The sequence below is a fragment of the Botryllus schlosseri genome, chromosome 11, assembly GCF_051294905.1.
Source record: "Botryllus schlosseri isolate E-star chromosome 11, Bs_hap1, whole genome shotgun sequence".
In the NCBI taxonomy this organism is placed as follows: Eukaryota; Metazoa; Chordata; class Ascidiacea; order Stolidobranchia; family Styelidae; genus Botryllus; species Botryllus schlosseri.
Window position 1 is genome coordinate 21,146,517 of NC_137246.1, and position 17,450 is coordinate 21,163,966.

General features: G+C 41.5%; 1 protein-coding gene across 2 annotated transcripts in view; it reads left to right on the top strand.

Annotated features, from left to right (window-relative positions):
• Nucleotides 1-1,406: 1,406 nt before the first annotated feature.
• The window catches only part of LOC145450187 (ovochymase-like), a 63,549-nt gene continuing 47,505 nt past the window's right edge, over nt 1,407-17,450 (top strand). For both annotated transcript variants that reach the window (XM_080328691.1, XM_080328692.1), the window contains exons 1-13: nt 1,407-1,533; nt 1,695-1,769; nt 3,309-3,430; nt 4,877-4,966; nt 5,041-5,161; nt 5,613-5,749; nt 6,276-6,386; nt 6,470-6,602; nt 8,715-8,839; nt 8,899-9,015; nt 9,852-9,987; nt 10,053-10,163; nt 10,221-10,279. In XM_080328691.1, coding sequence (XP_080184817.1) covers nt 1,449-1,533; nt 1,695-1,769; nt 3,309-3,430; nt 4,877-4,966; nt 5,041-5,161; nt 5,613-5,749; nt 6,276-6,386; nt 6,470-6,602; nt 8,715-8,839; nt 8,899-9,015; nt 9,852-9,987; nt 10,053-10,163; nt 10,221-10,279 — 1,422 coding nt within the window. In that variant the 5' untranslated portion in view covers nt 1,407-1,448. The remainder of the gene's footprint in view (nt 1,534-1,694; nt 1,770-3,308; nt 3,431-4,876; nt 4,967-5,040; nt 5,162-5,612; nt 5,750-6,275; nt 6,387-6,469; nt 6,603-8,714; nt 8,840-8,898; nt 9,016-9,851; nt 9,988-10,052; nt 10,164-10,220; nt 10,280-17,450) is intronic.

Here is a 17,450-nt window from a genome sequence, read left to right on the forward strand (position 1 = left end):
ATTTATTTAAACTAATAAGTTACTAAAGAATGGCCAAGGTTATAAATAGAGTTGATTTTGGTAGAGTTCGCTTCATAGATAACTTGTAGTACCTGCAACTTAAAATTACGCGAAACAAGAGATTGTACAGCTTCTTGGAGGTACAGAACTTCAATATACAATTGAATAGTATATTCATATTGAAATGAACCCGAATATTTTCGGCTGACACTCGTCAGGGGTAATCGTCAGCAATTGTTGATATACGCTGTTCTTTTGAATTCTCTACTAGTTGCTGACGATTACCCCTGACGAGTGTCAGCCGAAAATATTCGGGTTCATTTCAATGTTAATATACTATTCAATTACAAGAGATTGTGTCGATATAGGAATATTAACTGCTATATGCAGTATTCAGACCGACTTTGTAGTTGGTTTGGAGCTTGCAGGGTATTCGCGAATAGACAGGGCTGCGAACGCAATGACAAGATTAGTATAGGACAAAAACAACTTTCAACGATGAAGAAACATCTTGGAGGTATTGGACGCTGTTAGGCATTCACTTCAGACTTAAACGATTCAAGACTGGCGTTTGCTGCACCGGCTATGCCTCTGGTGCTATATACTATTGATTAGGGGTCGGCAATCTCCGGTAATCAGCAGTTCTGTTCCAGCTCGCGACACATCTTATGTTCTGCTTGTTAGAATTGTAGTTATTCGTCTCGCTAAACACTTAGTCACGGGATCATTTCAAACCAGCAATGCAAACTACTTCATCCTTTACTAATAGGTCAGACTTACGATATCCAGACATGATGGGGTATAGCCATTGGCTACGCATGCACTAATAATGCAATCGGCAATGCACTGCTCAATTAAAAGATTGGTGGGAAGAGCGACTTTCCCCCGCCCTATGGTTCGTCTGACATAGAATCAGGGCTTTTGAGGAGGCGTTAATGTTAAATTGCTCTAGCTCCAGTTCCAGCTCTGTAGCTGTCTTTTATCATATATTAGCTCCAGCTCCAGCTCGAGATCCCATTGCTCCGGCTCCAGATTCGACTCTGTTACATCAAAAACTGCGGTCTAGGGATGACGCTCAATTTAGAATATTTTTCGTTTCAAAATAAGGAAGAAAAAAAAATTTACACAAAGCATTTTTTCTGCACAAAAACCATACGTACGAAGGAATAATATTGCATCCATCAAAACTTCTTTCATAATAGTAGCACAACATCTTGTGAAATACATCGGAGCCGGAGCTATAAAACAACAGGCTTCATCAAATCGTTGTTTATGATGTGTTACGACGCAAGAGATACAAAGGGGATTTGACGGAAACCTTCCCAGAAATATTAAAGAAATGCAATTCTGTGTGACTGCCGTGATGATAAGTAGGCTAATATACATGTGTATTGTGTTTGCGATGACAATAAGAAAGTATATATCAGTGTATTTATGGTTTTTGACAGATGCACTTACCATTAAATCTCTGTACTACTTTTTTCGTACGACGCGCGGTGTTGTCCGGATTCTTATTACAACTCATCACCGCCAGTGAGTTACATACGACGATTGTATCAATATTATTACATTTATGTTTTAGGTTTTATAAGAATCAAATGGCGGATATCAGACGGTATACGGCTTTTCTACGAAATTCATGATTTATGTAACCAGTACTGACTGCACTGGTTAATATCAATTTCAAATTTCAGCATTCGCTTCCACCACGGTTCCTACAACCGTTTGGAATGACTTCACTGAAGCACATCCTGGTGACAATTCGACAGGTTAATATCTTTCACTTGTTCCGAAAAGGCTGTCGGCTCGAATTCGAATTCAAATGTATTCGAACACTTGTCATGCTATACATATATTGTATTGTCCCTTGTGCGTGTGTTTCACAAGAGTCGTCTTGTATGGTGATGAATTTTGCAAATTTTTTCATGGTTCTATAGAGCTTACATAGTCACACAGAGTCGTTGTAGTCATATATATTCTGTCTTCCAATATCTTATGTAAACAGAGGTGACAAAATAGTGATCGTTCACACTCAAGCGTAAGTAGAAAGTGATTGGTCTCAAAGTACTCAGTTAAGCAGATTCAAAAAGTAGATTTGGTGCAGTCGTCGCATATACATTCAGTAGTCGATCGGGGTTCGCTGCTTTCGAAATTGAAAGATGCATCATCGCGTCGCAACATGCAAAACATATATGACAATGCAAACAGCTTCACTCTTCGTCAAAAATGCAGTTCCCATGATACAGGGGCTATCCCATGACAATTTCACTCGCAATGGTGATGCAATCCCGAAAATACTTTCTACTTAAAAAAATCCAATATGTGAAAAATTAAGTAGTTTTGCTTCATAAAGCGTTATAAGAATTGTTGGGATGGTGCGAACCCCTGAAAGCTTCAGGTTCGTGTGAATGTGAACATATGACATCACGTGACGTCATATTGCTAATTCCAACCCTACATGTCAGTGAAGAGATATATATCAATGTAGACGATAGCGACGATTCAGGTCACATTATGCCATAACGCGGAAATACATGCTGACTTTTAAACGTCACCAGAAGTTACTGGAACAATCAAATGCTATAATAATCCCATAAAATCTATATCTTCAGTCGCTTTGCCAACAATTTCGACGAGGATTTGCAATGGAATATTATCTTACGCCCTAATGGTCTAGGCTAGGCCAGACAATGTACTTGGCGTCTGACTGTTGCTACTTTGATGTTGAAGAGAGTGTAAAACGGGTTTCTATATACATGCTACCGATATTACCTCATAAATACTGTGTACAGCAGCCAACAACCCAATCGCACGGATTTGGTTTTTATCATGCAATAAACATATCAAATAAAGATGTATCCTGTTCTCCTCAATAAGCTTGTCTCAATCTTAAGTGTGAAATCGGCGTAAGAACCGCGCGGAATAGCCATCGCAGTAACTCCTGAATATATGTTTTGGAAAACTGCGCCTATTTGTAGCGTTGTTCGTGATTTCGTTTGCGAATTTCGTAAGAAGCCACCTTGGATTAACTGTTCAAAGTACGCGATCCCTCAACCAAATCTATCTGTCGCAACGCATTACTTGAGTGCTCCTCACAGCTTTCATTTTATACTTCCACTTGAAGTACTTTTGACATATCTTGGAAATCACTACTGCTACCTGTACGTGTGGAGAAATAGTCGGTGTTGCTTCTACATTTACTTGAGTACCAACGCTGAATACTTCTGACAATCTCTGTAGTCGACAGACTTGTATTGCTGAATCATCCTCAAGTCTATTGGCCGTCGTTAAATTAAAATCGATTTTAGAAGCATGTAATGGCGGAATCATCGTCAACGGAATGCAGGGCGCCATAGCGTCACCGAACCACCCCTTCAACTATCCGAATAATGCAGACTGCTCATGGAATATTGTTGTACCTGATGGAATGGTGAGAACCCTCTTTACTACTACACTCCATAACACCAGTATTAATTTGAATATGGTTATGCTGCGACTCCACACCGTGCTACTAAAAGAGAGATTTCAATTATAAATCATTTTTCCTCTGGTTCCTGTTGGCAATCTTGACAATATGAGAAAGAAATGTAACTACACTCAAATAATTAACTTTCCTGGATCCTGCCTGTGACTATTTCAATCGGTGCATTATCACTATTAGCGAAAGAGTGTGTATTCACACACCCTAATGGCCGAAAAGGGGGTAGACGAAAACAGGTTCTAACTCAGAATTTATATCGCGGTCATAAATCCTACGTGGCTTCGTGTATACCTTCCTATCTAAAGCCTGAAATAAATTTTTGACATTTTGACGTCCCTTTCGACTCATCAGGGCAGCGGGTCTATATGCTGACTTCCCACCCAGTCGAGTTGCTAAGTAAAATAAAACCGTGGCTCAATACGAAATACACTAATTGCAAGATCCACCAATTCCCAACAATATAGTCGATATATGACGATATAATGGGAATGCGACATTGTGACGTAAGGCGGCAAATGACCAAGTCAGAGTTCTCACACGTTTTTTAGACGCGTTCCCCTTTATGACAGTGAAAAATTTTGCGCCCTACCCGTATCGTCATATCACAAGCTGCAACCAGGGTGCTAGCAATCCCAACGGATATGTTAATGGCATGGAAGGTTATAACTATAGGGCAAGTTTTTGTTGCAGTTAAATCCGTGGAAAGTTACATTTATTTTTGAAAAAAGTTACAGAAGTTGCATTTTGATCACATTTTGCTCGGTTGACTAAAAAAAGGTCAACTTCCCAGATTGACTGAAAAAAGTCAATTTTCTGGCTCAGCTCCCGAATTACCCGTGAAAGCCTTACTTCGGTGCTGACTTACGGTGTTTCAGTCGAATTTGGCCGTGTATTTCACCAGAATCGAAAATACTTTCATGAAAAATCGAGAAAGTTGCAGAATGTTGCAAAAAGTTGCATGAAAAGAATGGACAAAAGTTGCAAAAAGTTGCACTATAAAATTCCTCCAAACAGCTTGAAACAGCATTCTAGATATCTTACGAGTATTTAGGAAGCTGCCGGAAGCTGTAAAAAAAGTTGCAAAAGTTACAAAAACTTGCCCAACTTATAACTGTTGATGAGAGAATTCTCAATATGAAATTCGAACTATATACAGCAATAACTATGAACTGGAGGTAAATTTTTCAGTTGACCGCAGCTTCCCCCTTCATGTGCTTTCACGCCCCCAGTTTGAGAACCACTGGACCAAGTAAAAATATCGTTTATATGAGATTGAGGCTACTTTCCCATGATACTATTTGCATTATACATTGAGATAAGGTTGACCTCAAAACTACTCCGCTTGTTGCGACCCCTCTCACTTTCGATCCAGCGATGTTTTCTTTCTTTATCCAGGTAATTGCAATCAAATCGAATGACTACTTTGGAGTCGAGCTTAGTGGATCAACGTGTTATTATGATGCCCTCACGTTTGATAACGAAAAGGTTTGAATTTGAAGATGATGATATCTTAATAGCGGCGACAAATAAAGTTGATTAATCTGATGAGCGTTTTGAAGGTATTCTGCGGATTCGAAGTGTTTCCAAGCTTCCATACGAACGGCAGTCAATTGCAAGTCACCTTCACCAGCGACGGATCGGTTACGTATCGTGGATTTTCATTCACTTGGACGGCTATTAGTAAGAGACGCTCAAAGTATATTAGAAGTGTAGAATATTGCGCTGCTTAGATATTGCATTAACGGATTAACATAACCGAAATGTAGATGGATAAAATTGAATCATAACTGGTTCGGATCGGATTTTTTTGCTCGAATCAAATTGAATTCCTGTTTTTTAATCTTACTTTGTTGACGGACATTCACAGCGGGGTCAATCGAAGCGGCATTCGAAGCGATCTGTACAGGAGGAAACATATGGAACTATTGCGTAACAAAATCATAAAATAAAGTACATAGTAGTGGAATGATATATTCATATTTATTACCCGAAGTTTTAAGACTTCCATGGCTGGAAGAAAGAGTCGAAATTTTTATTGTCGCTGATATATCCCAGATCGTGGAAATCCAGGGTCATAAAATTTCTGTATTTACGTTGATGGTGCCAGATGCATTGTGATATTTTTACCCAGACGAATACTCCATTCCCGAGAACCGCATGACTCACATTCACGCAGAGAGTGGAACTATTTCCTCAGCAAACTTCCCGTCCACGTACGGTCGCTTTTTGGAAGAAGTATGGATCGTACGATCACCGTACCCGGACATGGTAAAGATGGCCTTGCGAGATATTTCTACCTGGCTATAACAACTGACGTATATCGTATTTTTACGGATGACTTACGCGGAAGATGTCGCGATCTATTTCCATAGTAGGCCTTCTTTCCGAAGTGCTCATTTACTATGGGTATTGGGAACTTTCCATAAGTCAAGAAGGTGATTTCCAATATCAGTAAGGGGATGTTCACAAGTCACAACGAAAAGAACGAACGTATTGATTCAATGAGTTGAATAGGTGTCTGACGGTACTGAACCCGATTACTGCTTTCATTACTACATTCATTGCAGTATAATTTATTCCTTCGAATACACGTAAATAGCGGTTTCAATGAAACCTATTCGGCAAAGTATGTTAGAGCAATGTAATAAAAATAGAACGCCATACGAAGTCAGCTGTACCCCTGGGTAGGTATGCGGAGGTTATAACAGAAGAAAATGAGTGGTAATCAAATTATAGAACACGTAAATACTTTGCAATGTGCATATGTGACGGAACTAAGCTTTTGTATCATCAGGCGATAGCAATCGAATTCGATCAACTGTTCGACCTCGAAGACGGTGTGGGAAGTTCGTGCCCGTACGATTCGTTGACAATTTCAGAAGGAACGTCACGGCCCAGTGCACATGTAAGAATCTTTATCACAACACGCAAAGTGGTGAATTGGTCCTGTTGCAATGAATTGCAAGGAGCATCACATTTTCATTACAGGACGAAAAATTGCAAGTATGTAATACAACAAGACCTTCAACGCACTTCATCCGAAATAGCGAAATGTACGTTGCTTTTAAAACTGATAAATCAATCAATGGACTTGGATTTTCTTTCAACTTCTCTTCTGTAGGTGAGTTATCTTGGTTTTACGTAAGTTGATTTCTTTTTGTAGCATGAAATTTTTCATCGTCAAACCCTCGTCGACAAGAGCGCAACTCGGGATGAATTGGTTTCGATTGATATATGCCAATCAAAACCACATTCAACCCGACGTGACATTTCAACGTCAACGCGATGTAAATCAGAGCTTTGGAGCTGGAGCCGGAGCCAGGAGCCGGAGCCCCGGAGCCGTGCATTTTCAGTGGAGTCGGAGCTGGAGCTGTACATAAAATTCAAGTGGAGCCGGATCTGGAGCTGGAGCCGGTTGTCTGAAAAGTTGCTCCGGCTCCGATATATTTCATAAGATGCTGTGCCTACTATGACTGAATTCATATAATTTTCCGATAATCGTTCACAAAATTAAGGTTTTTGCCTATTCGCCACCCATTCTAACTAACCAGTAAACATGTTCATGCTCATACATAGGCGCCAAACCTGGATAGGCTGGAAATGCTACGCTTACTCCGCAATTATACTGTATATGGGTATACCCGCAATTTCGTCATCAGCACAACACCGATGGCCAATTGTGTGGTTCGAAAAATAATGGTCACCATGCATGAGCTGAGAGATTTAACTATAATTAGTAATGAGACGAAGTAATAAGGGACGGGGATGATAAAAACGTAACATTGCTGCACACGCCGATTTGGAGGCGCGCATGCCGCATACCGGGAAACATCATCTCCGTTCGGAATTGGAATTTTACGATCTGCGATATTTTTAATTAACGTATACTAATGGCGCAAATTGTTAAAGCCGCATCCGTCACAACGTCTCTGTATTGCTCTTCGACTGAATTAGGGACCTTATAGTATGGGGGAGGGCGCCACGCCATGATATTCTCTAAAACGGGGTGTTCGAGTAAACAAAGAATGAGTATTGCATTTCCATATCATCATTTACCCCCCATGATGTGGACGACGGCTTATTCTTTTAAAATTTGACACCTCCTGGGATACATCAATATGAATCAAGCTCTCTACACCTTCCGCATAGCTCCATTTGCAGCTTTTGATGGTCCATGCGAACGAATTACGATCGTTTTCACAACTACTTAATTAGTTGAGTAGATTTAAAGTCAGTCAATTCTATTTCTACTTCAAGTAGTTTTAGGTTGCGTATGAAAGAAGTACTTCTACTCGTACTTGAGTAGATTTTTTCGTCGCTACTTCTACTTCTACTTGAGTAGCTTTCTTGACTACTTTGACCACCTCTGGTCATGCGCACATTTCTGCAGTCACACTTGAACAAATCGTACCATTTAAGGACTAAATTGAACTGTATGGCGTGATATTAACGAGCACAGTACCGGTATTAAAACGTCACATCACTGTTTCATTGCTGTGCAATATGCACATTGCAATGGCATGGAGTAACGTACCTTCTGCAGATATGACGTCATCGGTAGACGAAACGAAGTAATTGTCTCGTCTCAGGATACCCCCACAAAACGACGGTTCCCCACGACATCCCCACAAAATGACGGTTCCTTGCGACGGCTACAATCGAACCATAGTTTTCGGAGCCGGAGCCGGAGATGGAGCCGAAGCAGTGGTATCAATGAGCTCCGAAGCTGGAGCTGGAGCTAATTTATGATAGAAGAAAGATCCGGAGCTGGAGCTGGAGCAGTTTAAAATTTACGACTGCTCTAAAGCCATGATGTAAATTTTGATAAAGCTATTTCGGCACAAACGCATTTTTATAATATGCAAATCTACATAATAATGATGCAAACTGAAACCCATTATTGTACCCAATATTAAATCTGCACTTTAAAAATAATCGGCAAACTATGGTGACCTATGCTTGTCGGTTTGGTCTTATTTGCTTGTAAGACTATACAAACACTACTTTCAAAGTCAACGATCCAACCACCCGTTACTTACGTTGATTAACCGGATTGGTTAATTACTATGAGACTTTGGTGCTATCACACTTGTATCAAAAGCTTGTCTACTGACGATTGCTCGGTGGTCTTATACCGTTATATCTTATATGATTTAAGCATACATCCACAATTCTACACTTACTGCTGAAGGCGTTAGAAAATGACATGAACAATGCGCATTGATTTTCGCAGATTATTCCTGTCAAGAAAACAACCACATAAACGGGACAAGCGGGACAGTATCAACGCCATTTTTTCCGGCACCGTATCCAGAACATCAACACTGCACCTGGATCATCACTGCTCCAGAAAACAAAGTAGGGTTACGAAAAAATTATTTTTTGTGATACACTGTCCCATGCGTTTTTGGTCGCAGCATATCGCTATTCGGTTCGATGAGAGATTTTCGATTGGAAACAGCTATTTCTATGGTGGGTGCGGATACGGCGACCATCTTCAGATATTTGATGGTCCTTCGGAAAACTCCGAACAGGTAGCAGTATTAGAACGATTGGGCGGTGTACTCCGCTCGATACCTGAGTCTCGTTGAGAACGGCTAAATATATTTTAGGTAAATTATCAAATTTTATGGCATTGCCACATTTTATATGCTGGAATCCGCTGAGTTCAAGCTATTGTAATCCGGATTATTCAAACATATTGACTGTTTGGCAGATAAGGGGCTCGAAATTAGAACTCTGGTCATGACTCAAACTCGATCGCTCTATGAGTAAATATATACAGGTATGGTAAAAATGGAATGATTGGCTATAGGTAGGGTTGCATTTTAAGCAAATGGAGTTTTAAAACACTTTGTTGGAACATGTTTTAAACAGTGCTTTAAAAATATGTCTTTTTTTAAAAAAAAAGCGTGTAATTAAGCCATAATAGCGTAAATACTTCAGTAAAAACGTATAATGTGAGCCTGCGGACGATTTGCACCCGAAATAATCGACGAATTCGACATGGAGTGGTTGACACCCTCGAAATAGTCGTCGGTTCAACAGGTATAGTTCGTAAATATTGATCATTGGCACGAAATGGGTGTTTTGATGATGATGAACGCCGACCTTGAAAATGCTGCATAACGATGTAGTCCTGGTTAAAGCTAATTTTGGTCCGTTTAAGACATGGGTCGGAAGCCTAGTTCGTCAAAGGAGCCATATTTACCATATACTTTGAATTGTATATTGAATATATTGTTGAATACTTGAAAATCCAAAATTCCGTCGCGGGCCGCGTGATTGAGACCCCTGCCTTATTTGCTAAACACTGTATGTAGGCCTATATGTTTTAGGATTACTAAATCTTACACGCTAATTCTTGCAGTACCTCTTCGATTTCTGTGGACAAACACCTCCAAGGGGCTTCCTATCAACCAGCAATTCGGTAACAGTGCGATTTGTCAGCTCGTCCCAAGTGCCGTCAACCGCTGTCGGATTTTCTTTTGATTGGACGACGGAAGGTGTGTATTTAAATTGCCGTCTATCCGTAATCAGAAAATACATGAAAGCGAATGCGATTTTACAGACAAATGTCTGTCGGACGAGTTTCGATGCTGGGATGGAACATGCATCAAGGAGACAATGTTGTGCAACGGTGTCGTTGAATGTCCGTTTGATGCTGCCGACGAGGCGTCGTGTAAGTTCATGATGAAACTCGCCAAGTTCATTTTCCTGGTACCGTATGTTTGAACAGGCGCCGCGAGAAACATGTCGCAGTGTGGAAAACAAGAAATAGCTCCCGTATTCAAATGGGTATGTTTCGCGAAGCACTGTTGCCAACAGTGTGCAAATCTCTGATCCTAGTTTTTATCCCGAAATCGCCGCCTGGATTTGAAAAATGTAGGCGGCAATACGTCTACCACATTACACTACTCTGGCCTGTGACCTTATAACTGCCTGACAGGGTTGTAATGACTCGAGTCATGACTCGACTCGAGTCCGACTCGAGTCACGTTTTTGAGATGACTCGACTTGACTCGAGTCATTTTCTCAAAATACGGAAATGACTCGACTCGATTCTATATGTGTATTGACTCGACTTGGACTCGAGTCATTGTGCATGACTCGACCCAAGTCATATGACTCGAGACTCAGACGGCCAAGACCGACGTTTCATTGTAATTTCGAGGAATAGTACAGTAATCACACTATTGGGATTTTGTCTATTGGTACTGGTACTTGAAAATACGTCCAAAAACTGCTAAAAATGACGAAAATTAGTATATTATAAATGCGAACCATTCGATATCACCAAACAGAGTTATAAAAAGTGAATTTAAAAAGTCTTTAACTGTAAACTGGGAAGTCAACATAATGACTTGGAATCGACTCGAGTCATAATACCATGACTCGGACTCGAACTCGGACTTGACTTGGTGGTGAATTGAAAATGACTCGACTTGACTCGAGTCAGAACTATAAAACTGAGGTTGACTTGTGACTCGGAGCCTTGTGACTTGGTTACAACCCTGTGCCTGATCATCCAGTTAAATCGCCATCCTCGTCCTCAGTCGTGAACGACAACGTCCTGCTGAAAATGGTCTTCTCCAAATAACTATTATTAATAAACTATTCCACCGAGGCCATATTTTGAAGAATACCGACGGTTTCTGGTTATGCCGATATCTGTGACTTTGAACATTGTTACCGTTGTGTAGGGTTAACATATGTCCTTCCTTCCGAGGATTTGTCCTCCTTTTTTAGGAAATCGAAAATGTTCTCTGAGGAAGCCTAAATGTCCTCATTTTTAGAAATTCGTCCTGTTTTACATATTTGACAGATAGGCTATCGGACAGGGTCAACTGAAAATCACCATAAATGACGCGAAATACGTAATGCATGCGTTCGAGCGGGTCATTCGGGAGTCGAGTCGGAGTGATGACCTTTTTATTTAGTCAACACAGCAAGATTTGCAGTGAATATTTCAAAATCAGCTGTTTTCAATTTCGTAAACTAACTTGTATGATTTGATAAAAGTGTTCTCCATTCCCGATTCCCAAATATGGTAACCATGCCGCTGTGCAATGTTCATGTAAAGTCACGTGTCTTTCTAGTAGTTATGGAGTATCGAATAGGTTGATCTGATCATGTTACAACATAGGTCGATATTCTTCGATATCGGCTGCTGCGATTCTTGCACTGATGACCCTCAGGGTGGCTCATTCCTTTCTTGGCTCTTCGTAAGACACACACTGCTTATGGCCACGCGGATTAGTTCGCGAGTAGGAACATAGCCCTCGATAAGCATTGAGTAGGAATTCTTCTAGAGTTGACCCCAGTTAGACCCGAGTAGCCTACGTAATCCATTAGAGTTCCAGCTGCGCATCGTACAACTACGCCAACTCGTTTCAGTCGCATGTTGAATTGATCGGTGAATCTGCGTTATTGTGTTGTGTGCTAAAACGCCAGGCTTGGAAATTATGTATTTGACGTAACGGGGGGATTCCTATCTAGCACTGGCGTACACAGTCATAGGCGCCACATACGTCACTATATATACAAGGTGGCGGCCACCTCGCACAATATACTCAAACGCCCCAGTAATGCTAAACGCCCCACAACGTCACTACGTCACTATATTTACAAAGTGGCGGCCACCTCGCACAAAATGCTCAAACGCCCCAGTAATTTGTAACTAGAAATTAGTAATCAGGCGAATCGACGCGACCGTCGATTCTGATACGCGCGTGCGCTCAGAGCAGGGGTGGGCAAACTATATGTCCCGCGGGCCGCGTATAGGGGCCGCGGGCCGCATGACTTCAATATCGAGATAAAAATAGGCAACGCAGTTTAACAACCACGCTTTGATAACTCTCCGTCGGTACAACGTTGTGCTCTCTAGCATGAGCGACGGGCATAGTCACCACTAAAGAAATAATATTTTATTGAAGAAATACAAATACAACAAAAATATCATGATAATCACTTACATTCTATGTTGAACTATGAGCTGCGCACGATACCCGACAACACTCCTCAGCTACTAAAGCAGGGGTGGCCAACCTTTTGCTATTCACGGCCGCACTTCGATTGCTCATGTAGCGTACAGCTGCATTCCAGTGCATAGTCGTAATGAACTAACTGAAAGCCAAATACTACGCTAAACTGTCCAAGTCCATTGTCGGTGAACTCCGGACTAATCTATTTACTCATATCGGCTTACTACGCGCACCGAAATCGCGATATTATGAATAGCCACAGGAAAAGTTTTCATATTCATGAGTGAATTTCGTCATGTATATAGTTTCACATATTACTATCAAATATCTATCTGTTCTCAGCCCATGTGATCAGATTCACCGGTAAAGTTGATGGAGGGGGTGTCTTCGAAAATTTAGGGAAGTTTTTAATGCTGTGGTACATCTTTGGATGGGCCAATTATTATTAGTCCCCGTTTGCTGCATGCTGTTATTTCTAGACCTCCCATCAGGATTGACGGTATCGTGGAAAGATATTGGATTCGCCCAAACGTAGGCCTACCATTAACAAGCTTCCTTCGTGATGAGTAGAACACGACTACAAATTGGTATTTCTTTATGGGGCGCATCATTTTCCCCCGCTGTCTGCATCTGTACTGTGGGGCTCAGATTACATAAAGGACACTACTATATTAAAATCTAAAAGCGACTCGCATTGAATCGCGCATAGCGCGAAGAAAATTTCAAGAATAATTCAATCCTCTCATTAATCAGTTAGTCAATTCGTAAATTACATTTGCATATTGACGGTCGCCAACGCATCCTAATCGAATTAAGCGTCGACAGCCGCATAATGTTCCTTCTACTGCCGCAGTTGGGCCACCCCTGGACTAGAGAATCGATATTGGGGTTAGCTAGACACGGTACTTGCTGGAAAACTATCTCACCGTAAAGCTTTGTCCTTTGGAGAGCCCGAAGTTTTCTAAGCGTCTCGGTCTTGGCAGTGGTGGGCCATTGCACGTCAAGACAATATACCCATTCATATCAGCAAATTCTTCGTCCATGGAATGATATTACCATCGCCGAAGCCATTTCAGGAATAGTGATATTGGACACAGGAGAATAGCTTACTTTGAACAACAACAACAATAATATGTTTAAACTGAAATCAATTTCAGCATTTTAAAATGCTTTACTAAGCGTTCTTCCGAAATTTCAAATCCGGTCGCGGACCGCAAAATATGACCTTGCGGGACGCATGACGAGCGCGGACCGCGTGTTGGTGACCCCTTAATTAGATGCACGCTTTCTCGTTTGCAATCGTCAATATTTCTCGTGGTCTGCTTGATACACTCGTATTCCCGAAGTATCGCACAATGTCATTTGTCAGTGTTCCATTCGATATGAGCACGGCGTATTGTGCACGGCATTGAATTTCGTTGTCAAATATTGATGCATAACGAGACGGCACAATTCTGAATTTATTCGATTCGTTTGAATGAGCAACCTTCTATATTCCAATAAATTTGATTGCTGGTCGGACTCGTATTGAGAGCAACAATATCGAATTACAAACTATTGGGCATTTCATAGACAGGCATGCGCCCGGAATTGGAATTACTTCTAGCCGATAATCATTACATCAAATAGAAATAGGACCAGTGGCGGCTCGTGACAATATCGGGTGGTGGGGCAAGCAAGGGCTGCGAGCGACTTTTATCAACATGACGTCACAATGGCGTTTTCCAACGCAAAAAAGTAACTTTATGATGGTCACATGAATTTCCCGACAACAGTGATTTTAACGTAGGTGCCGCGAGAGGTTTGCCGGTGAGCCGTGACTTGAAGTGTGGTAACAAATGTTTTATTCATTTATTTTTAATCAAAGGATTATTTTACAAAATGTACGTGAAATAAGAATCGTCCCTATGCCACGAATCAAGTATCAGGTCATCCTTAGTAGCATGCGTTTTGATTTCATGGTAGAGTTATAGATTACGCAAATCGATAGACCCTAAAATCCGACCGTCACCCCAAATTCGAAATCCGGATCCAGTCCGGCCAGGTAAAAAAACATTGAAATCCTGCTCCTGCTCCTGAACCGGACTGTGGCCATCTCTGGTTACGACCAGGTGATAATAGGCAACCAAAGCGGAGGCCCCCGGCGTACGATTGGATCAATAGACTGGACAACTTCTAGACCTCTCATTTTCGCTCTAAAGGCAACTGCGTAAACTACGTACGGAATAAAGATTCAATACGATTCATGTTCGCACTTGACTTGACCTGACTAATTCCAATGACTAGAACTCGAGAGATTGCGTAAGCCTAACTGGAAAGGTCAACGAGTTCGGACACATACGCAATTGTTATCTCATAGATTGGGCCTGTCATATTGAATCCAGAACATCAATTTGAATGGTCTTTGAAGAACTAAGGACAGCAGCCTCGGAACTTCGGTCTCGGAACAACGTAGGACATTTTGGCCTTGAAACTGGAGACTGTGACACAACACATACGGCTCACTGTCTATAAGTCTGCTGCGAAATCGCCGTTGGAAAATATATTAATATATAAATACATGAATAAAAGCCGTAACTTAGTATACTGTTACAAGAAATCATCGAGAAGTAGCATACGTAATCTCATAACCCATTCCGGTATGGTACACTGTCAAAATCAATGCAAACAGACGAACGCCGAACTTTGAGTAAAATAGATCGAGGAATAGGCTGATCGAATGATCAACTGTTAGCCGACATCGAAAATGAAATAGCTATCGCAATTGACAGGGGATTGTAAGCAAATGGTTTGAAGGCCACAATTTCACAGTGAAATGGACATTGGCGAACATAAAATTATGCGAATACTTGAATGCAAACCGAGAATCTTGGTTAGCTGTTTCATGCGATCATCGAGATATACCATTGGAAATATCATCACCGATCTCGTTATGGAACGCAGACTATAGATTAGCACAGACCGACACCGGCTTTTGCGTGAGATCCGCAATGACGTAGGTAGGCTAAGTATCAGATCAGCGCGCATCTCTACCATACTCGACCTCGAAAACGAAATAACTGCCTCAATCATTGAGTGTCAACTTTAAGACTTGGCACCGCGTTCGATACTAAAATCAAGACATACCGTGCTGTGAAAGCTCATGACAGATCTAGGTATGGAACATCGTTAAAATCAATAGAGACCAATAACGGCTTTTGCGTAAATTTGTTGGCGATAAATGAAGAGTCAGCTATTACTCGACTTTGGAAACGAAATTACCACCCACATAGTTCAGTGACAAACTTAAAACTTGTTACATCGGTCGATACTAACACTTACCGTGCCAAATGTCCAGCACCGTAACTGCCGCACCCCAAACCCCCCAATTGGGGGGGGCCCGAGCTCGAAGGGGGCCCAAAATTATTTCGTGAATTAGCATAAATCATGGAGTATTTTTTGAAAATTTATGCAATTTTTTCAAAATTTTTCGCGCTGCGCGCGATTTCATGTAGCCGTTTCTCTATATTATAGGGTATTGGGCCATTACCGCGCCACGACCAATCATGACATACAATCAAGTTTTAGGCCATATAACATGCGACTCAAAGAAGTGTGCCAGAACGATCGGCAGCGAGAAAAGCTTGGCCGAAAAGGTCTATGCTCTTATGCAGACCGAAGACTTCGTTATATAGGCTATACAAAATGCATATAGGTTTAATTGTCCATAGGCGCCTAAATGACTGGCACCGAATGTTCCTGTCTTTGCAATCTGAACCTCACAAAACAAATACCATCCCGCTGGGAAAAATTTTATTCCAGTGAAGAAATACCAATTTGAAATCGTGTGCGTCTCTTAGTTTAGAAGCCTACGTTCCCAGACTGGAAGTCACGAAATAACATCATGTAACGAAGTCATATCAACGGGTCCGTACGCCCGAAGATGTTTAATCATTATTTACTGGCCCTCCCGTTTTCAAGACACTTCACTCAGCTCTACCGGTAAATCTAATTACGTGAGTAGAGAGGACAATAAATTGATAGCATAATATATATGCAATCGCCGATCTGATTGACCGATTTTATCATAAATTATCGAAAATTTTCGCGCTTCGCGCTGGCTCACAATGCAGTACAGATAATTTCGTGACAAACGCGAACAACGTGATGGGGGGGGGGTCATTTTATCACCCTATGAGAGCCCAAGACCCACGTTTTTGGGGGCCTGACGAGGTGCTGTTTCGTTCCTGCCAACGGGTATACGCCCGAAGATGTTTAATCATTATTGAGTGGTCCTACCTTTTCAAACACACCTCAATCAGCTCTACCGGCAAATCTGGTTACGTGAGCAGTGAGAAGATAAAAATTGATACCAATATATGCAATTCCCGATCATACTGACCGATGAAATCATGAATTCTAGAAATTTTCCGCGCTTCGCGCGCTCAGGCGGCAACAGCTGATTCACTAAACATACTCCCAATGAATATGATGAATAGTGGTAAACAGTGTATCGCCGGAGGGGGGGTCTGGGGGGCGAAGCCCCCCAGAAGTTAGGTCTATAACCCTATGGGGGGCCCAAGACCAAAGTTTTGGGGGGGGCCTGACGAAGTGCTGTTACGGCCCTGCAAATGTCATGACCGATCTCGGTATAGAACATCGTCAAAATCAATGGAGACCAATACCGGCTTTTGAGTAAAATCCGTTTGCTGTACTATGTACATGATAGATCAGCACACACTGAACTTCGGAAACGGAATTACTACCATTATCTTTAAGTAGCAAGCCTAAAACTTGGAGCAGTGTTAAATACTACCTTCACGACATATCATACCAAGTTTCAAGAATTATCATGGTGCGAAACACCGTCAAAATCGACCTATACCAGCAAAGGTCGACTCAACGCATATTACGGTAACCGAGTTCAGATATAGATACGATTGTTACATCACACCTTATAGGGGCGAGTAGGCATATTTGCCACGGTTGCTCGGCCATTTTACGAA